The 26,503-nt window shown below is 48.0% G+C and overlaps 2 protein-coding genes across 3 annotated transcripts in view; one reads left to right on the top strand and one right to left on the bottom strand.

Moving 5' to 3' along the window:
• CUNH7orf50 (chromosome unknown C7orf50 homolog) overlaps positions 1 to 26,503 on the top strand; it is a 146,431-nt gene that overhangs the window by 90,923 nt on the left and 29,005 nt on the right. The window lies entirely within an intron of this gene.
• On the bottom strand, positions 1,835 to 15,870 carry Gpr146 (G protein-coupled receptor 146). 2 transcript variants are annotated; one of them, XM_023713428.1, is made up of 3 exons: positions 15,782 to 15,858; positions 5,741 to 6,260; positions 1,835 to 3,375 (listed from the first exon to the last, which is right to left on the bottom strand). In XM_023713428.1, exon 3 carries the CDS (start codon positions 3,347 to 3,349, stop codon positions 2,345 to 2,347), a length of 1,005 nt encoding a protein of 334 aa, XP_023569196.1. In that variant the 5' UTR covers positions 3,350 to 3,375; positions 5,741 to 6,260; positions 15,782 to 15,858; the 3' UTR covers positions 1,835 to 2,344. The 2 variants fall into 2 exon arrangements, with proteins under 2 accessions (XP_023569196.1, XP_004629645.1); XM_004629588.2 differs by lacking the exon at positions 5,741 to 6,260 and having other exon boundaries at positions 15,782 to 15,870.

Below are 26,503 nucleotides of genomic sequence, written 5' to 3'. Positions count from 1 at the left end.
GACTTAACCAGTTTGCATGCAAAGCCACTGAGGAATTGAAAGGGACTTGTGATCTCCCTGCCCACACTGAGGGAGAATTGGTTAGGTGGAAGAATTCCAGGTAGGCAGAGACCCTGTACCTCTCCTGGTCTGTGGTAGAGTGGGGTCTGCTCCTTCCCTGGAGCTCTTTGCCTGGAGCAAAAGATGCAGAAAGTATAATCCAGGAAAAGGGTCTTTACCTTTTTTTTGAGATAGGATCTAGCTATGTTAAGGCTGGCCTTAACACTCTGTATAGTCCAGGCTGGCGTCAAACTCATGACCATCCTCTTGCCTCAGCCTCCCCAGTGCTGCACCACTACAAGCAGCTACAATCTTACTTTAAGCAAAGACCCCACCACCACAAAGAGCCCTCCTCGTCTAGAACCTGTTTCCTCTATTAACTAGAAAAGTGGGCTGCCCTTGGTCCTTGGACCTGCTCACCCATAAGAGAATTATACACAGGCAGGCACCAGTCAGCTGCCCTCTGCAGGGCAAGACTGGGCTGGACTCTTCAGGGCTGGGGTCATCACTTTCTCAGCAAACAAAACTGAGGTTTCAGGTGAAGCCATCAGGATGAGAAGTGTGGTGGCTACTTCTGTGAGCAATAGACCCTCCTCAAACTCTGCACTTGAGAAGGGAAAGACAGGCTTGAAACTTTAAAGGTTTGAACAAGACCCTGACATATGTAAACAAAATTTCACAGTTAGAAGCAACTCAGAGATCAGCTCTTCACTTTAGCTCCATGGTTTATGGATGAGGACGTGGGGCCCAGGGAACTTGCAAAGCATATCACCGCTGCTAGGGGCAGACATTGGACCCAAAGCCACGGCATCCAGTGTATTTTCACAATTCTTCACAATGCAAAATGACTGAAGCACACCACAATTTGAGGATTTGAGGAGACATGGTATGTGTATAATAAATACAACTAAAATGAGTTTCCCATGGCTGAGTTTCCCAAGAGACTAGGACCAGAATTCAAGGCACCAATCATAAAACAGGCCAAAGGTGGGGTCACACTGCATAGCACCGGATAGGTGTGTTCAGAAACCAGCTGCAGGCTCACATAGCCCGTGTTACTCTTAACACTAAGCCTGGGCAGCACCCATCACAACAGCTATGCTGCCAAAACAGAGGGCAATATGCTGGAGGTGCCTCACATCACTTAAAGCTTATAGAGGGGCTGGGGAGATAGCTCAGTTGAATAAGTGCTTGCCTGGCAAGCACAAGGGCCTGAGTTCAATCCCTGGCTCTGCAAAAAAAGAAAGCTTATAGAGCTTCCTGGGTTTCAGAATTGGGGATTTGGGATTGTGGACCTATAATTAAATCCTAAAGAACTGGAGTGGAAGATATGGGTGATGTGGAGGGATGAGAGTTGGGAAAAGTAGCAGGGCTCAGGTGGCCGAAGGGTACCTCACTTGTGCTGACCTGCTGCTAACACCCACGTGTGGCTGCACACTGAACAGGCCCCACAGGCCATCTCCTCACCACGGATGCCAAGTCCTGGACACTCGGGGAACCAGCTTCATGCCACCCTGTCCTCCCTCCTAACCCTCACTGATGAATGCCCTAGGAAGGCACTTTGCTTAGGGAGTAAGTTGGCAGTCCTCCTTGAGCTAATGTGTATTCTTTAGTGTTATGTGCACTCTGAGGAAGGGGTTTAGAGGGGCAGGTCTGCACAGAAGGAAATGAACTGGTGCTATCTTTGGGGCAGGGCAGCAAGGATGTGTGGTGGGTAAGGCCCTTCCATGTGGCTGTTGGTGCAGTGCTATCCTCAACCTAGGCTGCCAGCTGGCAGTAATGTTGCCCTCTTTGCACTGTTTCCTTCATCTTAATACTTGTCATTTTTCTGTCAAACATCTCTATAAAACAAAGAGGGGAATCAAGTACTATGGCAATATAAAGTATAAATACTGGCTTTAAATTTTATCACTTCATTCCAAAAGCCTGCTGTTAAGGAGGCTGAAGGTCAGTTTATGGTGAGGACATGGACTGCGAGATGTCTTCAGCAGAGATGCCCCATCTCCCAGTGAATGCAGGGTGATAAGAGGCAGCCTGTCCTCCACACTGGACTGTGCTTTCCCAGCATGGCCTGCCCAAGATGAGCCTTTTTTGGGGAAAACATAGAAAACCTCAAGAAAAATACCCCTTGTGCTATCCTTGTAGCAGTCCATCTCTGGACAGAAAGCACCAAGCGTCTGGGTAACAAAGTGCTCTGCATCCAGTTGAACTTGGTTTTCCTTGTGGCCAGCTCATCTCCCAAGACTTGGGGCCAGAGAGGGGCAAGGGAAGCCCCCAGCATGGTCACTGCCAGCTGGTACTCTCCCTAAGCCTGCGCCATCACTGGTTGGACCCCTGAGGGATCTGGGGAGCAGTGCCGGAGACCACAGTTTATTTTCTTTATCAATCGGCGGAGTTTGCTAGGGAAGTTTCTGTTGATATGGCGGTACAGCAGTGGTGTCACAGAGCTACTAGAGAAGGCCAGGAACTTGGACAAATCCTTGGCAAAGTAAAGGATCCCCAGGTAGTGCCCATCCACAGGCTTCCCCCGTGAGACCAGCACTGTATGTCCCAGGAGACTCAGGTAATGAGGTGTCCAGAGCCCGAACTGTGTGCACACAGTGGCCACCAGTAGCCTGTGCACCCAGGGATCTAGCCTCCCCATGTCCTGGTCCAAGGGCGTGTCCTCTTTTCGGATCCGAGAGATCAGTGCCAAGGCATACAGCACAGCCAGGCCTGGTACCACATACCCGATGAGCACCAGGATGGCATCGGCAGCTTCGGTGTTCTGCATCTTGGCACACTCAGCAACCCGAGAGGACACGTGGCTGCAGATGTAGAAGAGCAAGGAGGAAAAGCTGGTGAGCAGTGCCCCACCCCAGACAAAGCCGCACACGTGCCTCGTGTTATACACGCTGGCCATGTAGGTACGAGGCAGGGCCCGCTCAATGTAGTAGTCAAGGCTGAGCAGGGCAGTGGAGTACATGGTTACCAGGGAGGCCACATTGAACAGGATCAGCAGTGTCACATGTGCCTCGCTGCTGAGGCTCCATAGTGCCCACCTGGTGTGGGGTGGCCCCAGGAGGTGCACAGGAGCCAGAGTGCTGAGCACAAGGCCTGCTACGGCCATGTTCACAAAGTACACGTCTGGCATGGTCATACTGCTCTTGCTGCTCAGGTTCACCAGCACCAGCAATGTGTTGTATCCCAGGCCGACAGGGACACCAGCCACCAGGTAGAGCAAAGAGAGGACCCAGAGCCCTAGACGCAGGTCCTGGCACAGCTGCTCCTCGCCCTGTGTCGTGCTGTTGAGCAGGCCACAGCTCCACATGACGGCCTCACCCAGGCTGCACACCTCTGTGGAGAGAAGGGACAAAGTCAGCCATGCCCTGTCCCCTTGCTGGGCACCAACCCCTGAGAAACTCTATAAGGTCCCAAGTAAGGCTGTTATGACATTCAGGGCCATAGTCGGGCTCTGATATCCCATTTCCTTAGGAAATCAAGTCCTGGACAGCTCACTCCTGACACTGCCACAGAATCTACCCAAGGAGTATGGCATGCCCTTCTCTGTATCATGAATCTACCAGCAGAGAGCTGCTGCCACCTTTTGGCACTGGGGGGCTCTACAGGGACAGAACCCACCTGACTCTAGGTACTGAGCAGTGCTGTGGGCTATTCTTAACCAATGTACAGTGAGCACCTACTGTGAGCTGGGGCAAGGGGACAACACAGTGTTATGTGGTGGGACATATATGTGTACCTGTCCGGGTACTTGCCAAGTGGAAGCAAGAAAGAAGCACTTGGCAGGTGGGAGCATCAAGTGTGCACATGAAGCACAAGCTTTAACCCATAAGTGGGCCTGGAAAAGTAGCTGGCACTGAGCAGGGCTGGGTGGGATCCCGGCCCCTCGTGCTTCTCTGGAGAAGGTATATGTTGGATCCTGAGAGGGAGCCCGGCACACACTGTGGTCTTAGAACTCCTACCTTGCCAGAACAGAGCAAGTAAGCTGCTCCCCCCAGCCTATACAGCCTAGCACCGTGGTTCCTAAAGCCTACTGGATGACTGGTGCTCATATCTGCCCACACTGGGAGAGTTTGGCAGCCTGATACCTGGGTTGCCTGGGGACACAGCACATCTTGAAATATGAAACTGATTGGTGGAACCCTAATGTAAAGAATTCTTCCTCTACAAAGAACAGACATTTTTCAGGAAACATAATTAAAATGTAGTTTGACCTAACCAGACCTCCTGCTCTCAGAATGGAAGACAATGTCTGAGGCAGACACACAGAAAGCCAACTGTCCTGTTTCCCAGAGCTTAGAAACAAAGAAAGGAAGCCAGGCTACTGGGACTGGCTCTGGTCCTGCCTGCTGAGGGCTCACCAGAAGAGGCTCTGCAGTCCCCACCTCTACACAGGATCCCAGCAGTGAGGGATGGGGGTTCCTCCCCCCCCCCATATGCCAGCACCATGGCTGAGGGTAGAAACAGGAAAGTTTATGATGGAGGAAACAGTCTGTGCTCTGATGCCACCCCTCAATCCAGGTGCAGACAGCACTGTAAAGTCCCACAACAATGAGGACACTGACCCTAGGCCTATCCTCACTGGCAGCTTTGGTCATCCTCGTACCCTGGACTCAGGAGCTCAGAGTTGGGCTAGATTCTGGGCTGCAGTTCTCAGGCGCATGTGAGAGGGGCACCAAGCCCAGAACATAATGCAGCACCACTGTGGTCCCCACAGTTGAGATGGGATGTCAAACAGTAAGGTGCCAAGAGCAAGCCCCACTTGGCACAAGGCAACCTCATTCTCCCCATTCTCTTTGGGCACATGTCCTGAACTACAGCAACTATATTCCAGATAGGACTCTGCCTACCCCTCTACTCAACCATCCTGACCAGCCCCACACAGGGCCAGTGAGCGCTGTGGGGGAGGGAATGGCAGGTATGTGAAAGGTGTGGGTTCCTCTGATCCCTTCCCAGAACCATCATCTCTTGAGATGTCATCTGTGGTCTCTGGAGCAGCCCAATGGTTTGTCCTTTCTGTTTCTCCTGTTCTGAGTCTCCTCAAATCCTGGCTACAGATGCCTGTAACCACACCTGTGATTAAGTGCTGTCTCACGGGTGTCTCAGTCCCCAGGTTCCTGTCTCCCAAGCTGTACAGCTTTGGTGGTCACTGATGTAAGCAGGAGCCCATGTTGCAGGGCCCCAATCCTTCCATCATACACCAGACCTCATTGACCACAAGTCCCATAAAACATTCTGTGGCCACTGTGAGTGGGTGTCAGTAAGACAAGTCTGTACCCAGGAGTGTTCTGTTCTCACAGACTATCAACCCCCAGCCACAGTCCTGCTGGCCCAGCCCCTCCTATGGCATCCTGAACTTTCTGGCCCAGCCTCCTGTGGCATCCAGGGCCTATGCTTTGTTTGAGGTGCTCCCACGCATTTCAAATCGCCTTCACTCCTCTGAAATAGCAGGTATGAGAGCCACACACAGAAGGGCCACACACCAGTGATGGGAGCCCAGTCCTCTAGTGACCTTACAAGTAGGGCATGTCCATCCAACAGACATGAGCAAGGGCCTGTCTCACTGTCCTTCTTGCTTTGCATCCCTGTCTTCTGTCCTGAGAGGGCTCCTGTTGGTGGAAGGTCATCAGAGTTCCCTCAGCCTACAGTGGCTGCTCTCCTAACCACCCTTGTCCCAGGAGCACCAGACATTGGCTCTTACCTTTACCTCAGGCTGCATGGCAGAGCCAAGGCACTACTGCAGAGCACAGGGATTGTTCTGTGCATCTGGAAACCCAGCTCCTCCACCCACTGCAGTCAAAAAGCATGGGCATGGGTGGGTGGGTGTGTGTGTGGGTGTGTCTGCTGCAGGCTCGTGCCAGGAGATGCCGCACTTGTTTTCCTCCAGCAAATTACTCACGCGGCTCCTGCCTCCCTTGGCAGCCCGGAGGCCCCTCCCTATCACTGTTTACAGCCGGTTTCAAGAAATGAGAGGTCATGCTTGGATGGGCTGGTGCTTCCAGATCAAGCGTGTTCACATCCTCTCACGCTTGGCTTGGTAAATGTCCAGGCTCCTGGGGGCTGGCTGGTTTATATCGAGGCAGCGGTGGCATTTCCCCTCAGTCCCTCCTGTGTATATCCGGCTCGCAGCATGTCCTGGAGGGAGTGGGGACAGGTCTGGCACAGACTCAGGGTCCTGCTATTTAGAATGGCTGAGGAGATCAGTTACAAGTTCCTGCTCCCTGAGGAAACAGATTGAACAGACATTTGTGGAAACCAAGCTGTGGCTGTAGGGGCTCAATGAATCCAGCCAGAAATTGGACCAGAGAGGTCCTGACCACCTTCACATCAGACCCAGAAACAGCAGCCCTTTGAAGGCACAGCCATAGCACAGTGCAGACTTGGAATCAGAGCCCAGGACTAGGAAGAAGGCTGTTCCTGCAAAACCCCCCCACACACACACACATTGCCAGGCATCCTCTGGTGTCCACGGAGCCTGGGAGGAGCCCCAGGAGTGTGCATCAGCGAGGTCCATGCTGCAGACAGCTGCACCCTGTGCCTCAGAGTGGAGCCTGCACCTGCCTGGCCTGCTGACCCCCACTGCCAGAGGTGGGGCAGGAAGAGCCTTCCTGGAAGAGTCACGTGGAGCAGCTCTGTTTAGATTACTGGAGCTCACGTGTGAAAGTGGCTTCCCCTGGGTCTGTGAGAGCACTGCCGAAGGAAGTTCATGTGCTTACACCAGGCAGGGCACACAGCAGAGGGGGCCATGGCTTCCACTTTTATTTCCTAGCAGCTATACACAGTGAAGGATTTATAAACTATTTTCATAAGCTGGGGTTAGCATCAATGTATAGTTTTCTTATGTAACTTTTGTTTTCTATGAAGATCAGAAACCAAGTAGTACCCATTTTCATTCACTTTCAGTCCACCTGAAAATAACACGCTTAGCTTTTCCTTCTGCCATTACCTCAAGGGAGCTAATGCATAACCTGGAGATCTTCGGAGCAAAGTGACCACAGCAGGCAAATGGCCTTGAAGGTTGCCACAAAGTTGCGATGGGATTTGGAGGGTAGAAAAGCAGCTCTGCAGTCATGGTGAGAGGCAGAGGGGAACCTGGGCATCCTGTGAGGGTTCATGGCATTCTCACTTGCAGATATGGCCCACAGCCCCAGGATGGAAGAGCAGCAGGTGCTGCCCCAACCTGCCTGCATGTATGTCTCGGGGGCAGGAAGCAATGGCTACTGAAGCTCATTGAATCCAGTTAGGAAGTGTTCTTGCCTCACCTCATCACAGAGCAATGAGTAGCCTGCTTCCTCCCATTATCCCTTTGTTCATGGCTGAGAAAAGTCCTGTCCTGCTCTGAGCTCATGTGACCAGTGGAATATGAGGACCCAGGCCCCGTGCCCATCCTGGCTGCAGGGGCTCTGGGTGGGGGCTGGGCCCTTCACAGCAGAGCTGCAGGGCTTCCCTCTACCTCCCCCCTTCACAGTTCCTTTTCCCCTGTGTTCCTCTTTCCTGTTCCCTTAGTTGTTTGGGGAAGAGAGACATCCTGTAGGTGGCGAACAATGGCTTAGTTTCCACCCTCCAGCTCCAGCCTCAGGACCTAGGCTGGGCAGTCTTTCCAGTCAACCAGGCCTCCTGGAATCTTCCTTCAGGAGAAACTGGAGCACTGAACCAGATGGTGGGAGTTTTGAAGGCAGAGGAGAAATCCCCCAACATAGCCTTTTGGGTCTAATCTCCATATGATGGACAAGTCTGAATTGAACAAGTTTATCAGAATGGAAGATTTCAGAAGATCCCTCACTATGCAGACATAGAGTGCAGAGAAGGCATCCTTCAACCATGATGGGGTCTTTGCTTTTGGCCTGGGCTGCCAAGCACTCTTGGCACATGCTTGTGTTCCACCCATTTTCATTTGGGAAGCTGCCCACCAGATGACAAGACCCAACTTCCGGGACCCTCCACCTGCTGCCCTCCTTCTGCTAGAAGGGTCCAAGTCAGCAGAACTCCTCGAGGCCTGTCACTATCACAGCAGGAGAAAACATCCTCTTCCCTAGGATGACCACTCCCCCCATTACAAAGCACTGCCCACCTAGCTGCCCCAGCCCCCTACCAGCCCCTTTGCCCATCTGCATCCTCCTGGAGGGGTTTGTGAAAGCCCAGGTTTTCAGGAAGTCCCTCTCCCCCACCCCCTTCCTCCACCCCCATCTGTCCCCTCCCTGGGCTCTCCTGCCAAGCATGTTCCTCCTCACACTGGCTGGTTTGGCTACCTTCCGCGCTCATCACTGGCCTCTCCCACCCTGAAACTCTTCCCTCACCATTGCTATAAGACCTGCCAGGCTCCTTCTCACCCACATTCCTCAAAATAAGGGTACTTCTCAGGACAGGCCCTGACCCCCAATGCCCCTTCCCCATGACCCCCGTCTCCTGGCAGTAGAGGCCCGTTAACCACATTCATTTCACCCTGGCAAACCCCTGGGTTTCTCCTGACCTCCCCCACCTGCCCTGCTTTGGGCCTGGCCATTCCCAGGCAGCTTTCCAGCCAGGTACCAGCTCTACAGTGACCAGGAACATAGTCCACTGTTGTGCCCTGGCCCCAGGAAGCAATTGCAGGGACACACACAGCTCCAACTCTCCAATCACTGTGGGAGACTGCCCACTAACCCTCAGGATCCTGGCCAAGGTGGCCTCAAGGTCACTTCCCTGCTTGCAATGTGCCAGGAGGTGGCAAGGCATGTGGGCTTCCCAGGCTAAGGCTGCCTCACCCAGCTTGGCCAGGAATGGGTGACTTTGGGGCCACATGAGGGTCTCTGGCTACCAAGATGTTCCTAATCACAGTCACTTCAGTGTTTTCCCTTTAGAAGAATTAATTAATGATATAAAATGACTTATATGCCCTTTCTTTTTCTCTTGTTTGAAGTTGGGGTTTTATTTTTTCATATACAAACTGATTTAGGCTTTGACCTCTGCCCAGATTCTTCTGACAGTAAGTGGGGATCAGTATTAAAAGCAAATCTTGGGGCCAGGGAGATGGCTCAGTGGAATAAGTGCTTGCCTGGCAAGCGCAGGCCTGAGTTAACCCCCCAGTTCCTATAAATAAATAAATAAATAAATAAATAAATGCAAATCTTGGCTGGGGAGATAGTTCAGCAGCATAAACGCCTGCCTGGCAAGCACAAGGTCCTGAGTTCAATCCCCAATGCCACAAAAAATAAAAATAAAACAAAAACCATGGTTAAAAGCAAGTCTTGTTCTCCAAAAGGCAGTATCTCGGTGTTTGTTCACACAAGTAGCCTTGGGGTCCTCTGTTACAGAGGACTGAAGGGGCCTTCAAAGGAGTTGCGTAGGGGGCGGTAGAGATAGCTCAGGAGTATAAACATCTGCCTGGCAAGTACAAGAACCAGGTTTAATCCCGGCACCACATGCTGTGCAGGCCACATGATGAGACACTGTACCAAAGGAGTTGCAAAGGAACACAGGTAGCTTTCTTTTCTGGAAGATGTTTGCTTTTTCTTTTGTAAGTCAATATGGAAAGGGACTGGCGAGGTGGCTCAGTGGAATAAGCACTTCCCTGGCAAGTGCTAGGGTCTGAGTTCAATTCCCAGTTCCACAAAAAAATAAATAAATAAATAAATAAATAAAAGAAAAAGGTCTACTTTTACAGGGCTACCACTCCAGAAATGTTCAGTTCCAGACAGCATGCTCACTTTCTGTCTTTAATTACACCCATGAAGAAGCCATGAGGTCATGCCTGGTTTTACATCTGCTCGCTTCCTCTGTGGCAGTGATACACCCACGTGAAGTGTCCAGGCTGCGGGTTTAGGACCAGCAGAGGACAGAGAAGACAGCGTGGGAAGGCTGACCTTGCTGAAGCAGGGGGAGGATAGTGCCCATCCAAGCCAGCTATGAACCCCAATCAGCCATGTAATTCCCACTAAGGCAGCTGAGCCCTCAGTGTACTCTGCTCTTGGCCTCACATCTTCTTTATGTCTCTCAGCACCTGCTTCCCCACTAAGGGAGGAGCAAGACACAAATGTGTCAGAGAGCTAGAGTTAGAAAGGAGGCCAGGGGATCCAGACAGTGGTGCCCATGTGCCTATCCTGCCTCATCATGGTAAGGAGGCCTTCTTCATGTGTAATGGGAGGGTGCTGGGGCATTAGTGGGAGCACTGTACAAATAAACCCTTTAAGGAATCACAGAGGGTGCAGAGCCATCCCCTCTCCCAGTACAGAACAGCTTGGCTGGGGCACCAAGGCTAGAATTTTATGGTCAGAAGAGCTACCAGGGCAGAACCAACCCACTGTGGCTCTGTGCATTCTGTCCTGGCCCCTCTGCTGGATTTGGGATAACCTCAGGCCAGCCTATTTCTTGCCCTTCTGGAGTTCAGCAGAAGTAATAAAGCAGCTGCCTCTACTGGGGTGGGGCCAGGCCTAATTATCATTTGTGGGATGATTAGCTGCCAGGGGGTGCACATGTTTTCATTTTGAAGTACACTGGGAGGCTCCAGGGAACACTGTCCTTGAGGAGTCTGCACAACCCCAAATTCTGGATCCTCAGTGGGGGGTCTTTGTTTCTCTGTTGGACAGCTGCTTGCGTTGTATGTCCTCCTGACTGAAGACAGAACCACCTGCCCACACAACCCCAAAAGGGCCATTTATCTCACAGGAAGATGCACCTGCCCTGGCACCAAGGAAGTCCTTACCAAATGGACTTCCTCTTGGCTACTTTTCATCCTCCCCTCATCTATACTGCTTTGAAGCAAAGGGACCACCTGGAAAGGGCCCAAGTCAGGTGGTTTCCTGCTGTCTTCTGGGCCGTAAGCATATACTTGGAGATATAAGGTTTCTTCCTAATTTCTAGCCACAAGCCCCTGAAGCATCCCTCACCCAAAAGCCCCGAGACACCTAGCTGGTGTACTCTGTTCCACCAAGTTTGTCAGCCAAGGAGTCCCTACTCAGAATTGGGGCAGGCAAACCTGGAGGTAATGGCAGCCTGTAAAATGAGACCCCACTATATAACCCCACCCTTCAGCACCTGTGCTGACACTGAGTCCTTGCACTGGCTGGTCTACAGGGTCTGGAGGTCCTAGACAGCAGGTATGGTGCAGCTCTCCACTAGCTCTCCTTCACTACTGACTGGGTCAAGCTGATGAAATGGGAGGGACAAGTGCTGAACACTGATGTCCCTGGTTAGGGCTTCACACCCAGAAAGCTGGGGGCTTCTGAGCAGTATGCTTAAAACAAGGTAATGCCAGTCCTAAAATGGCTTTCATACTCTTTAGACACTGGCCCTACATCCCATGCTATGAGGAGCCTGAATGGGACTAGAATAAATGATGCTGTTGGTGAAAGCTGTGCCTTGTGGTCTGCAGAGAACTGAACTGGGCAGCTCAACCAGTATGCAGACCTTAGAGAAACCCCTCATCCCCAAACTTCTCCATGAAGGAAGTGCTGGGGAATTCAGGCTCCACAGCCAGGCTGCCAGGAGTTCCATGCAGTCTGTTTACCAGATGTGTGTCTCTGGGTGGGCAGGTAGCTACCCGCTCTGCTGAGTTTCCCCAAGTGTAGAGAAATCTTCACATGATTGTTCAAATTAGATATATCAATTCCTGTAAACTAGAAGAATGCCTGGCATTTGCTAAGCCCATGCTGGACTTTGATGGTAGGATAACAGGGTCACAGGTCTTCAGCACACCCCCACCCCAACTATCATTGAGGCAGAGGAAGCTAGCTGGTCCAGTTCCTTTCACTGAGAACCTTCATTAACTGGCACATGTAGAGAGGAAACTAGAGGGGAGGGTAGAGATGACAGCACATGAACCCAAGTGACAAGCCACGTGTAAGTGCTGGGGGCGGGGAAGGAGGAGTGCAGTGCTAGGGCAAGCTTAAGAGAAAAGAACCTCTAGATTTTCACAAGAGGAAAGAACCTCCAGACTAACACACATCAGCCAATACACTGTCAGAAGGCAGAGGCTCTGCAAACATCACAACACACCGGCCTTCCTGGTGTGTGTTTAGCATTAAACTACAGCATAAACATTTGCTTCACTGGCTTGTGCTCACTGCTTTCCAAGGAATGTGGAACTGGGAAGGAGAGCATGCTTCATGGGTCTTAGTTCTTTCCTCTTGTAGCTTAAACATCTTGAGGCCCTGTGCCACAGAATGGGGTTGATGGGTCTGTGTGGGCCACTCTGCACAGCTGACACTGCCTGCTCCTTTGGGGCTCCAAGGACATGGGGTCACGTGCAGGTATTTCAAAGTAAGATACTGCATCTTTGTAAACGAGCCTGTTAATAGTGAATCTCTGTAAGCAACAGAATGGACAGGACTAAAATAAGTGGCTCAGGGAGCAGCCCACGGAGAGAACTGCCTGGGTGACAGCAGTAGCGGGGACAAGTGCTAGAGCAAGCAGATGTCGTAGAACACAACGCCGCACAGGAGCCTTCCCACCGCCAGGTCGCTAAGGTAGTATCTCAGTATTTCACTTTTTAACCTTTGTTGATTGAAAATAATGACTTCTTATTCAGGGCCCCATATCCTTTCTCACTGTTGACTGCCCATGTGGGTCCCATCCATGATGCCTAGCCTTGTTTCCCTGTTCCCTCATGACCCTGTTCAGCCCACCTCTAGTGTTTTGTTTGGGGAACTAGCACCCTTGGGGGCTCTATCCCTGAAGAGTCTCCACATGCCCCCAGGGGATCACGCTGGGCTGAGACCAGGTGCATTTCTCCCACCCACACAGAGCCTGGGCCAGGGGTACCCTGTACTGTGCCCCCAAGAGCTGGCTGAGGATGTTGTTGTAGAGTGGATAGGGTGGCTGAGCAGGTGGGGTGCTTGCTTTTGTTCCATTACAGATGTTTCACCCTTGATACCTGAGAAATAAGATTTCTGTGGAAAGAAATTAGAAGGCTCAGGCTGTTGCATCTTGAGAAGGATATGGGGACAGTGCTGGCAGCAGTGCAGGCTTCATGCTGAGGTTCTTCCTGACTGACAGGCCCTGCAGGTGGCTTCTGTTGGAAAAAGACCTGCTCTTCACCATAAGATGCTCAATTCCAGGTGAATGTGCTGGAACAGAGTGCTTTGAAAATGGCTTCTGTTTGGGGATTTTTGTTTTGTTTTTGGTTTCCTTTTGTAGTAATGAGCAGAGGCCTTGGTGACAATTAACATCCAGTTGTTGGAGCCAGATGCTCAGAGAAGGCTGTTGTTGTCATAGGTTTTCAGTGTGGAGAGCTTGGGCACACTGATTCCTATCACAAACACAGTGCCTCCCTGGGGTGTGATAAGAAAGCTTCATTATGTAGATGGCTGGCTTTGATTTTTGTAGCCTTTTGCTTTTTATAGTTCTAAATGCAGAGCAACAAGAGAGGGAGAGTGAACCAGGCAACCTGGCTGCAATGCATAAACAAGTGTGCATGCTGTCCTCCTTGGAAAAGCAGGAGCTGGGGTGGGGGTGGGGGGGAGTCAAAGTGACTTAGTCCAGCCCCTCTGCCAGGGAGCAGCAGGGCACTGTGGTGCCTGAGCTTTGTTTCCCTGGAGGAAGATAGGACACATTCCTTTGTTCATGAAGTACTCATTACTGGGACTTTTGTGTTCTCTTACTAACGTGGTTTGAGGCTAATACCCTTCCCACAAACAGCAGCCCAGGGAAAAACACAAACAAAAAAAGACTGCTCAGAAATTCAAGGACCAGACTGATGGTCCAGATAAAGTCCCCATTTCAGATCCTGGGCAGGCGTGGCACCCCATCTTGGCTTCCTACCACCCCAGCTCTTAACTAGGCGTGGCCTTACCTGCAGGGAAGTGCTCAGAGCCACAGATCTTATCATTCGCTGGTGGTTATTTTTACTTGTCACGTTTGTTCTAATGGCAACAGTTGCTTGTTTGGTTTGCTCTGGTTCTAATTAAAATGGGGAAACTCCTGGACACATTCCCCTTGGCAAGTAAGGAAGGGCCCCAGGGTGGACCATCGGGTTGAGCAGGACATCAGCCCCATTTCAGTTTGCCCCTCTCCCTGCTTAAGGGACTGAATTCTGCTCCTTCAGCAGCATCTCACGCTAGGAAAAAACCTCACCATTTTACTCTACAAACTGAGTACCCCCTCAACTCTTTGTTGAATGGTACTTTAGGACTCTTGACCTGTGGACAGCCACAGTCTAATGCTGTGCTGTCAGCCAAGAGAAAAAGTACACAGCCAGCCTGCTTGAGCCTTACAGGGAGTGAGAAACCAGCAAGGAAGGAAGTAACCGGGAAGCACCTTGTAAAGAAAGCAGTGTGCTCTTACTGTCCTGTGTACTTTCAGGGGAGAGGTGATCTCCCTCTCCTCCCCCAAGGCATACCCTTGATGGATATGACTGAAGGGGTGTGGGTCATTAAAGGTCCAGTGACAATTACTATTTCAAGAGTTACTACTCTCAAGTGATAGTCTAGTGGTTGTGATGGAGGCAGCCTCCCAAGGGAGCAGTGTGCAACAGTCTCTACCTTGAATCACACAAGCATGCTCCCCCAGCCAAACTGAACACATTTACCCATTGTTAGATATAATGGGTCTACACAAAACCTAACATCCTGTACGTATTCACATTACTGAGAATGGAAGTGAATGTACTTTACTTCCTCTTCATCAACATGCTAGGGTCTGGTGAATTATGGGAAGACCAAATCAGCTCTACCCTGAGTCTGTTCAGGGTCACACCCACACAGCTATGCCCTGGGCAATGAGCTTACTCTCTAAGAACTGGCACTATAAGCATTCAGCATACACAAGCTTCTTCTAAAAGTTAATAACCTTTAGAGGACTTTTTCACTTAGTAAGATACCAGAAGTTCTGGTTTGGAGAAGTGGATGTAACAGCTTCTTTAAGGAGCTACACAGGAGGTCATGACCCAATAACGTAGCCCTGCTTTCAGTATAATTATTCATAGTGCCCCTTCGCACTCAGCTGTGTCCCAGTTAGGATGATAGAGCATCTGGCCGCTATCATGCAAGAGTAGCCTGAGAACACAATCAAAACAGCTTTATTCATACAAATTTGCAGAAGCTTTATTTTAAAGTAAGCTTGTGGCCATTCTGTTACTAAATGCTTCTGCTAGATGCTCAAGATAAAGGGAAAAAAGAGGTGTCAGCTGATTAAAGTGCAATGGAGATCTTAAATAAGTACCTCTCCACAGATAAGGAAATGAAAGGTGACAAATGCTGTTCTGGACAGAAAATATAAAATTATTCTCAGATTAGCATGTGCAGCACAGATGAACCACCACGATTACTTACATCAGGAATCTCCAAATGTCTAGTTCAGTGATTTACCACTTTACACTATTAACTTAATTCTGGGTATCTGGTTATTAGTGGATGTTTTAAAGCCTCTCACTGAGGCACTGAAGAAACCTTTCTGCGCCCTATCAACTGTCCAGGACAGCTGACAACACACTAGCTATCTCCAAGTAGACAGTTCCAATACCAAAAATCTTATTCCAGGGACGAAAACGATAACCATGGTCAGGAGGACTCCATAGGTTCCCGCCAGTCATGTGAGGAGCCGGGCAAGCGCCTCTGGGGGCAGGAGACCTGGCTGCCGGTCCGCAGGTCAGTGACCTGGCGCCCGTCCCCCAGCTGGGGCTCGGCTTGTCCGGCAGCCCTCCTCGCCACTATGTGCTACAGGGAGAGGGCACTAGCCAACTGCGCGCGACTCCGCTCGCTCCTCGACCACCGAAACCAGAGTTCGCTCGACTGACCCTGCCCAGGCCCCAGGCCCGGGCCCCACTCACCGGCTCTCTGGGCGGCGGCCACTGCGGGCAGCGCGGGGCTCCGACGAGGCGGAGGGGCTCACGGCGCGCACGCCGCCCGGGCCCTGTGTACACACGTGATCGCGTCGGACCCGCCCACGGCGCCGCCTCCCAGCCTCGGAGCTCCGCAATCACAGGCCCCGCCTCCAGGCCGCTGAGCGCAGTTTCTGTGGCCAGAGCCTGAGGTTCCCCCCCGCCCCCAGCCGCGCCTATTGTCGGACCTAGGAGGCGGGGGCGCTTCGCGTTGGGTAACCTGAGACCTGTCCCATGGGAGGACGCGAACCTGAGGCTCTCCTGCCGATCTTTCAAGCGTCCCTCAGTGTCCGCCTTCTGGCTTCTCTGGGGGTGCAGCGCAAGCTGCTGAGTCACCCATCCTTAATCTGCAGGGTGCACGTAGCCGCCCCGAGGAAGCCGGCTGGGGCTAGAGCTGAAGGCGGTAATCAGGCCTTCCCAGCTGCACCTGCTGCGCTCCCGCCCTCCGCTCCTTTTCTCTGCTCGCCCACTACTTTCTGGCTTTGGGGTTTTCTTTGTAAACAGTGGGTTGCAGTAAAGCAGCTTAAAGAGCCATTGCCCTGTCAGACACCTGATTGGTTGCGTGAGTGGTGTCCTGAAGTTCGAAGAACGGCACCACCGTGACATGTTCTGGTTCTGTATCCAAGAATGATTGTTTCTGAAAATTAAAGGGTGCGGATTGCAGAGTAATGTGGGTTTGCTGTGCAGCCAGGGGTTAAACACAGCCAGAATGTCACTCAGTTTCTTCGTGATGCCACAGGCCAGAAAGCAAGAATGAGGTCTATGACCAGGCACAGACAGGCCTTCTCTGGCCTGTGAGTCCCTTGGCTTCACCACAGTGCCTCTGCTCCAGTGCCAGTATACTGACCCTACCAAAGCTTTATGTCAGTCAGCTCAGCTTAGGACCACAGTGCTCTAAGGTATCAGGTGTTATCTCATTTGCCAAAAGCAGACACCATTAGCCATCATTGGCTCCTGAGTAATGCTCATTTTGTGTCAAATTCTGTTCTCCGCCCTCAGCAGCCTTAAAATTGCCCAATATAAGACACATTCTGACTTTTTAATTTTTACTGTATAAATATGTATTTGCATATATGCATTTTATAATCATTTTGTGGAGTTGGCACACATAAATGAGATCCATCTCTTTATCTCCTTCCATCCTTCTTTTTTTAGTTCATTCTTTGCCTTACTCAGATGAGAGGTACCATACAGTATTTAAGTTTGTGTCCTGAGCATCCTGATTTTAGAGATATTAAAATGAGAGATGTGTCATAGCATCAGTGAAGTACAGTATTTTTTTTCTTTTTTCTTTTTTTTTTTTTTTTAATTCCTGTGTGTGTGTATGTGTGTGTGTGTGACCAGCTCAGCCCACCAGGGGGTGGGGCTGGCTGGCATGTGGTGCTGGGGGATTGAACCGCGGTCCCTGTGCTTTGCTAAGCTTGTTTTAAGTAGGTGCTTTAGACCACTGAGCCATCTCACCAGCCCCGAAGTACAGTATTTTTATCATCCCCACATGATATTTTATTGAAAACACTTAAGCAAATTACCCAAGGTCATATCCCAGATAAGTGAGCCAGGTTGAACCAAGGTAGTCTCTGGCTTTCTAGATCTGGTTTGGGACTGTGAGCTCTAGCCATCTGCCATAACAGGAAAGCCTTGTCTCCATTATATTAATGGCATAAGACGAGGCTCCTGGTCAGTCTGGACCATGCTGCATGACCCCAGAGTGCCAGACTTCCGGAATCTACTGCAGGGTGCCGTATGACTGGATAGAACAGCTGTTTGCAGTGAGAGTGCTGCAGGTAGCTCCACCACGCTCCCTGCTCTTAGTCACACAGGTAGGCAATCAGAAGGGCAGAAAGTTTATGATGCATTGGAGAATCTTCCAAGTGAGCCTTCTCTCCAGCTGAGCTCATGAAACCATCTTTCTACTGCACAGCCCCACAGCCACCTGTGCTGTGGCCATGGGGCTGGTCCCTAATAATCATGATCTGTGCACTGCAGCCAGTACTATGCTGAGGTCACACACCATAGACACATGGGAATTGCCCTTCCCTTACCACATTCTTGAGACTTGGCAAGTCTTCCCAGTTGTTCTGGAGTAGCAGCCGATAAGATCAGCTGCATTCCACACCAAGGGCACTCGGGACTGCTGGTTGGGAGCCCGAGAGTGGTCAGCTGCCTGAATCTGTTGGCATTTAGTCCTTCTTTGCGTGGGGAGGCAGGGGGGTTGGTACAGCTTCCCTAGCCAAGAGGCAGCTGATCTTCCTCTTGAAGATGGACTTTAGGAATTGTGCATTTACAGGGTAAACTTTGTTCTACATGACATACAGGTCAGGGCAGGGAGTATTTTTAAAATGATTTGTTCTAAATGGTAGTTTAAGTCTGGATGTGGTGGTACATGCCTGTAATCCCAGCACTCAGGAGGCTGAGGCAGGAAGAACACTGCAATTTTGAGGCCAGGCTGGGCTACAGAGTGAGTTCAAGGACAGCCTGAACTGCTGCACAGTTTAACCTTGTCCCAAAAAGACAAAAAACAAAACAAAACAAAAATTAGAAAAGTTTATATTCTTTGCTGGGCCACTTGTCACCATTAATATAACTTAATGCCACCCAGGGCCAAACCAAGTATACTATTTATTTAATAAGGAAACATGAAGGTCTCGTGAGAGACCAGGTTCTGTTCCCTCAGAGAAGCCAGTGAGGGACGACAAAGAGGCACACTGCTGTAATTCTTGAAAGGCATGATTCCCATATGGTCATCATGGGTCAGCCCTCTGTTACTGCATGGACCTTAACCTTGGCACTTCTCCATCCCCCTTTTCAAATTCCATCCCACCAGCTGTGCACTAGGACATGTCTGCCCATGGTGGAAGCAGATCTTCACAGTGGTAACCCTCTTATGAAGTGCCAGGGTGTGCTCCAGTCTTGTAGCCAAGCCTTCTTCTGGCATAACAAGGCTTCTGCCCCCTGTCGTGGCTGTACTTGGCCTGCAGGGCCTGGCAGTCACCCGTTGGCCCTGGACAGTACAGTGCTGCCGTGGTCCGCACCCTCAGTCCTGCTCCAAGCTGTGCCCTTCTGTTGAGTATGGCATGGAATATGAGGGACAAGTGCTGATTATAAGCACCTTCCCTCTAGGACTACCCCTCTGCCTGGGACCATGGGGAGAGATCAAGGGCAGTAGGAGTTAGCATAGGGCATGTGATGGGAGCCATCTGGACCACAGGAGCCTAACAATCACACTGAGCCCTGAACCAACAGTATAGTGACCCTTGGAACTCTACCCCCAATCACCACTCCCATTGCCTTCTCTAGCCTGAGGTGTTAAGTGCTCTTCATCCTTTTGGGTGTGGATGGCCCCTCCCAGAGAGCTGCCAGAACAAGTAGTAGCAGCTGGAAAGGATGGGGCACATGAGTATCTGGCAGGTGCTCAGCATAGACTGTGTCTATCTTTTCACCTGCCTATCCACAGCCTGGCCTTTCCTGCCCTTTCAGAGAAGACCACCGTTCTGTAGCAGACCAGGACCACCAGGGACCCTTGCTGATGACCAGGCTCAGGGAGGCAAAGGGGAGTGAAGCTGCTACAGCACAAACACTGGCTCCCCAACAAGAAAACTTTCAGCTGCTTCCCTCAGACTGGAGCCCAGCTCTGACTCACACACCCGGGAGGGCTGCATTCATTTGTCCCTCACGTATATTGCAGCCAAGGGGCACATAGACAAGCAGAAGGACAGTGCTTACTGGATGGGGCACGTGCTAATGAGAAACACTTGCAGTCTGGTTTGCATCAAGAGAAAACTGGGGCCTTGAAGACCAGAGTCAGAGCTCACAAAAACAGCTGCTTGGAAAATCCCACTCCTGCCCATGGGGTCAGCCAGGGTGAGGGTGTGGAGTGGCACTTGTATCTCTCTTGTTCTTATAAAAGTGCTAGGGAATTGTGCATGAATTGTACCCCAGCTTGACACCCCACTGACCAGGATTGTGTTCTTTGTTTGCCTACTAGCTTTCAGCCTCTTGCCCTTAGCTTTCCAAGAATGTCATTTAATTGGAACCATGCAGTTATTTCAGAATGGCTTCTTTCACTTAGCTATATGCATTTAAGATCTTAATAGCTCACTTCTTAGCCCCGAATTTGTAGTCCATTGGATACATGGTCACCTATTGAAATGGTTGCTTCTAAGTTCAGGTAATTATGAGCAAAGCTACTATAAACATCAATATGCAGGTTTTTCGTGTGGACATAAGTTTCCAGCTCCTTTAAATAAATACAAGGAGTACAGAGATTGGATTTAACAGTGTGATGTTTAGTTCTGATGTCAAACTGTCTTCCAGAGTGCACAATTCTGCATTTTTCCCAGCAATGAACAAGAGCTCCTATTACTCCACATGCTGGCCAACACTTGGTGTTGTCAATGTTTTTAGCCATTCTCATAGATGTGTATGTCAGGCATCTTTTCATGTGCCATCTGTCTATTGTCCTTGGTTCAAGATTTACTTTTGCCCACAGATGCCCCATTGCTCTAGCACCATTTGGTGCAAAGACTCCTTCCTCCGTTGAATTATTTTCACAGCCTTTGTCCAAAGTCAGACTACAGCTTGGCATGGTAAAACACACCCATAATCCCAGCTGCTCACAGGGGTGAGGCAGAAGGATTGCAAATTCAAGGCCAGCCTAGGGTACTTATGAAGACTCTTCTCAAAATAAAAAGTATTAGAGGGCTGGGGAGATAGCTCAGTGGTCTAAGCGCATGCCTGGCAAGCTCAAGGACCCAGATTCGATCCCCTGTACCACCTGCCATGCCAGCCTGGAGCCCAATGTAGTGGCGCACTCCTGTAATCCCAGCATTGGGGAGGCTAAGACAAGAGGCCTACTGTAAGTCCAAGCTGAATAGTGAGACCCTATAACAAATAAATAAAAATTTAAAATTAAAAAAAAAAAGTGTTAGAGCTCCCCTATCCTGTGTACCATCCTCATAAGGACAGAAAGCATACTGTGGAGCAATTCTGGGTTCTTAATTTCTGTCCGTCTCTGTGTGTCTGTCAGTTCTGCACTGTCTTGATCACCATGGTTGCATAATAAGCCTTGCAATCACTTTGCCCCTTTTTTAAAAAATTGTTTTATGTACCCTAGTTCCTTTGCTTTTCCATATAAATTTTACTTGCTTATTTATTTATTGTAGTACTGGGGATTGAACCCAGGGCTTTTGCACTGAGCTACATCCCTAGCCAGGGGATGTATTTTTTATTTTAAGTCAAGGTCTCACTAGGTTGCTTAGACTAAATTCAAACTTTATGGATCCTCCTGTCTCAACTTCCAGAGTCCTGGGATTACAGGCACATCCACCACTACTCCTGGCTCATTTAGATTTTTAAATTTCCTTCATCATTGTTCCATACTTTGCTGTCTAGCACTCCCTTCTATATCTTTTAGAGTCACAGTGAACCCTTTCCTTCTAGTGAACAGTAGCAACTAGTACTGTAGTTCAGTTTCCATGGTTATTGCATAGAACACAAAGATGCTTGCTGCTCCCATCCTATAGCTCGCCCAACTCACATGCACTCTTAGAGGTTATGCCAGAGATTCCTCATCTTACTACATCAACAACCCTGTACAACAGGTGGACACACTCCTCTCTCTTCTCTTGACCTCTCCCACTTCGGCCTCCCCCTCTTGCTGTGTGCGCTGGCCAATGCATCCAGTGCCAAACTGAACAGTTAGCCAGGACCCATTGCCTGTTTCTGACCTGGGAGCCAGCTTGTGGATGTTCTTTACCAAACCAAGGATATTCTCTATGTCTAGTTTCTAAGAGTTTTATGATTATGCCTTGATTTTTATTAAATGCTTTCCTGTGTCAATTTATATAACCGTGGAGTATTTTTTTCTTGCCCTGTACATAGGACACATTTAATTGGTTCTTAAATACTGAACTGCCTCATATCTCTGGAATAAACATTGTTGGTTGTGGTAAACGATACTTTTTGTGCATCCTCAAACAGGATTTTTTTTAAAAAAAATTTATTTGTGTGTGTGTGTGTGTGTGTGTGTGGCCAGCTCAGCCCACCAGGGGGAGGGGCTGGCTGGCATGTGGTGCTGGGGATTGAACCACGGTCCCTACGCTTTGCTAAACTTGTTCTAAGTAGGTGCTTTAGACCACTGAGCCATCTCACCAGCCCAGGATTTTTACATCTGTATTGATGTGTTGTCTTTATGTGTAGTTTTCTGGTTTTCCTTCTTTTCCTTTGCTACTTCTTTTTGTTTAATTTGGGGATCATATAACACTAGCTTCATAGAATAAATTGGGATGTATTTTCTCCTCTTCTGTTTTTCTGGAAGAGATTTCTAGTAGTGCCAGTAATTCTTCTTTTAAGTGTTGAACAGAGTTGCTGAGACTTTCCTTGAACTGTGCCAGTGCCATGGAGTCTTGGGGAGAAGGTCTCTACCTCTCTGGGCTTGCAAGGTTTCTGGAAGAGAGGTGTCCACGCAGGGCCTTAGAGCATGCACAGTCCATCATCAAATGCCATGAAGGGCCAGGCTGGTTGGTGAAGAAACACTATGTACATTTCACTGTCCTTGCGTGATTTGGTTAAAAACTCATTATTCAGCTTATTTTTTAATTTTTTTATTTTATGGAACAAAGATAAAACAAAATCTTATAACAAGATGATAGAATAATTATAATTAATACATTGTATATTATTGTCATCTTTATAATAGTTACTCAGAGTGTAAGATATGGGCATAAAAAAATTCCCCAACAGATATAAGCACAAATCTTCCTTTTCTAGGAACTAAAAGACACTAACAGTATCACTAACTTGCATTTTCTCTCTCTTTGCCCTTCCTTCTTTTTCTCTTTTCCCTATCCTTTTTCCTTTTAAACAATTCTTTTTATTTTTATTTTTTTTTTGGCGGTACTGGGGATTGAACTCAGGACCCTGCACTTGCCAGAGAAGCGCTTATTCTACTGAGCTATCTCCCCAGACCCCCTTTTTCCTTTCAAACAATTCCTTTTTCTTTTTAAACAATTTCTTCCCATTTTACAATAATGTACATTTTTAGACCTCACGCTTCAGTTTCTTACACCTGAGAGATAATACAACATTTATGCATGTGAGTCTGATTTATTTCACTAGTAAGTGTGGTCTCAAGTTGCATCTGTTTACCTGTGAAAGTCTGAAGTTTATCCTTCTTTGTGGCTGAGTAGTACTCCATTGTATAAAAAATACCACATCATTTTTTTAATCTATTCTTTGGTTGATGGGCATTTGGGTTGTTTCCAGGACTTAATTTTTACAAATTTTGCTGCTATAGACATTGACACACATATATTGATATAATATGATGTTTTTAATTGTTCTGGGAAGATATCCAGAAGGGAGACAGCTGAATCAAATGGGATGCTGAAGAAAGATTTTATTTTATGTATGTATGTATGTATGTATGTATGTATGTATGTATTTATTAATTGGCAGAACTGAGGATTGAACTCAGGCCCCTGTACTTGCCAGGCAAGCACTTATTTCACTGAGCTATCTCCCCAGACCCCCTTTTTCCTTTTAAACAATTCCTTTTTCTTTTTAAACAATTTCTTCCCATTTTACAATAATGTACATTTTTAGACCTCATGCTTCAGTTTCCTGGCCCCCCGTTTTCTCCTAAAATTTTTTCAAATGTGATGTTAATCCTAGCTTATTGAGGGCTGGCCAAATAGCAGATTAAAACACCTGCCATGCCTGCCCCACCCCTGGGGCACACTGAGCCGGTGATTGAGATTGGGCATGGTGGTGCACGTCTGTAATCCTAGCACTTGGGAGGCTGTAAACAGGAGAATCACTATGAGTCTGATCTAGTAGTGAGACTCTGAACACCCTGTAGACCCTTCCCTAAAATACAGAAAATAAATAAATAAATCCTAGCTTATTGAGGAACTTCATACTGATTTCCACAGTGGTTGCACCAGTCTGTACTGCCCCCAACAGCAGATAAGGGTTCCTTTTTCTACCACAATCCCTCCAACATATGTTATTGGTTGATTTCTTGATGATACCCAGTGCTGTTTTAATTTATATCTGTCAAATGACCAGTGATGTTGAACTTTTTTATATATGTATATTTATTTGCGATTTGTATTTCCTCATCTGAGAACTGTGTATTCATCTGAGATGCCCATTTTTGGATTGGATCTTTGAATTTGAGGGAGGTCTGGTTTTTGTTTTTTGTTTTCTTCAGTTCTTTACATGCTCTAGATAGAGATCCTTTGTCTGAGGGACAATTGGCTAAATTTTTTCCCAATCTGTGGGTTGTCATTTCATTTTGTTGGTGATTTCTTTTGATATGCAAAAGCATTTTGATAAGTCGAGGTCTCAGTTGTTGATTCTTTGAATTATTTTCCATGCAGTTAGGGTTTTATTTATAAACTCTGTCTGCCTACATCTGTCTTTGAGATTTCTACCTACTTTCTCTTCCGGTGGATCAAGTATTTCTGTTTTAATATTTAGGTCTTTGGTCAATTTTGACTTAAGCTTAGTGCATGGTGATATACAAGAGTCTAGTTTTAGTCTTCAGCCTATAGAGAACCAGTTTTTCCATCACCATTTATTTTATTTTATTTGTATGTGTTTGGTACAAAGTCTCGGACTCATAGTGATCCTCCTGTTTTCAACCTCCTCAGCACTGGGATTGCAGACATGTGGGCTGCTCAGCGTGCTTGAGGGCAGGATCAGCGGGGCATGTGGTACAGAGATCAAACCTGGTCCCTGCTCTTGCCTATCACCACCATTTATTAAAAAGGCTGTCTTTCTTCCAGTGAATATGTTTGGCCCCTTTGTCAAAAATAAGGTGGCTGCATGTGCTTACAGTTGTATCTGAATCTTCTAATCTGTTCCACTGATATTCAGGTCTGGTTTTGTTTGTTTTGCTTTGTCAGTACCATGCTGATTTTATCACATTAACTTTGTAGTATAATTTCAAGTCAGGGATTGTAATGCCTCCTGCCTTGCCCAGAATTGCTTTTGCTATTCTAGGTCTTTTCTGATTCCAAATGAATTTTAGGAATGTTTTCTCTAATTCTTTGAAATGTTAATGATATTTTGATCAAGATTGCAGGGCCAGGAAGATAGCTCAATGGCATAAGTGCCTGCCTGGCAAGCACAAGGTCCTGAGTTTGATCACCAGCATAAAAAAAAAAAGATTGCATTAAGTCCATGAGGCTATTTTCACTATGTTGGTTCCTCCTTTCCATAAGCAAGGAATATCTTTCCATTATCTGATATCCTCTTCAATCTCCTTTTTCAAAGTACTGTAATTTTCAATATATAGATCTTTTATTTCATTTGTTAGATATTACCCAAGTATTTCATATTTTTCAGATGCTATTATAAAGGGTGTGGTTTCCCCAATTTCTCTCAGTGAATTAGTTGTTTGTATGTTAGAATGCTACTGATATTTTAGTGTTAACTTTGTATTCAGCTATGCGACTGAATTTGGTTATTAAATCTAGAGGTCTTTTGGTGGAGATTTTGGGGTCTTCTACATAGACTGTCATGTCATCTGTGAATAATAATTTTACTTCTTCCTTGCCTATCCTTATTTCTTTTATTTCTCTCTCTTGTCTAATTGCTCAGGCTAGTATTTCCAGAATTATATTGAATAGAAGTGATGATAGTGGACATCCTCAGCTTTTTAATTTTTAAAAATTATTTATTTATTTATTTGGTACAGGGTCTCACTATGCAGCTCAGACTCATAATGATCCTCCTTTCTCAGTCTCCCTAGCTCTGGGATTACAGGTGTGTGCCAGCACACCTGGTTTCAGTGACCAGCATGGCACAGCCAGCACAGCATGCAGTACCAGGGATCGAACCCTGGTCTTGTACTTGCCAGACAGGTGCTTAGACCACCAAGCTATCTCCCCAGCCCTAACACACTCATCATTTTCCTGATTTTCGAGTGAAAACTTTCTATTTTGTTTTCAATTTATTATGATGTTGGCTGTTAGTTTGTCGTAAATGGCTTTTATCAGATTGAGGTAAAGACCATCTATTCTGATTTTCTGTAGGGTTTTTATCATGAATGAGTGTTGGACTTTGTTAGAAAGCTTTTTCTGTATCTATTGTGATGATCATATGATGTTTCCCTTTGGCTTTGCTCATAGGGTGTATTACATTTATTGATTTATATATGGTGAACCATCCTTGCATTCCTGGGATGAATGCCACTTGGTCATGGTGTATTAACTTCCTTATGATTTGCTGCATTCTGTTTGCTAGAATCTTATTGAGGATTTTTGCATCTATCTTTTTTTTTTAAATATAGAACTTTATTTATTTGTGTGTGTGTGTGTGTGTGTGTGTGTGTGTGTATGTGTGTGGCCAGCTCGTCATACCAGGGGGCGGGGCGGGCTGGCATGTGGTGCTGGGGGATTGGACCGTGGTCCCTGTGCTTTGCCAAACTTGTTCTAAGTAGGTGCTTTAGACCACTGAGCCATCTCACCAGCCCTGCATCTATCTTCATTAGGATTGTCCTGTAGTTCTCTTTTATGGTTTGGTCTTTCTCTGGTTTTGGTTTCAGGGTAATGCTTGCCTCAAGGAAGGAGTTAGGGAGTATTGCTCTGAATTTCATTGAAGAGTTTGAGAAGTATTGCATTAAATCTCTTCTCTAATTTTTTTTTTTTTTTTTTTTTTTTTTTT

The sequence above is a fragment of the Octodon degus genome, unplaced genomic scaffold (genome assembly GCF_000260255.1).
Source record: "Octodon degus isolate 3935 unplaced genomic scaffold, OctDeg1.0 scaffold00031, whole genome shotgun sequence".
Classification (NCBI taxonomy): Eukaryota; Metazoa; Chordata; class Mammalia; order Rodentia; family Octodontidae; genus Octodon; species Octodon degus.
This window is presented reverse-complemented; position numbering and strand designations above follow the sequence as displayed.

Excerpts from the sequence above, each read along its gene's own strand:
- Gpr146 (XM_004629588.2), bottom strand. The coding sequence starts at position 3,349 with ATGTGGAGCTGTGGCCTGCTCAACAGCACGACACAGGGCGAGGAGCAG.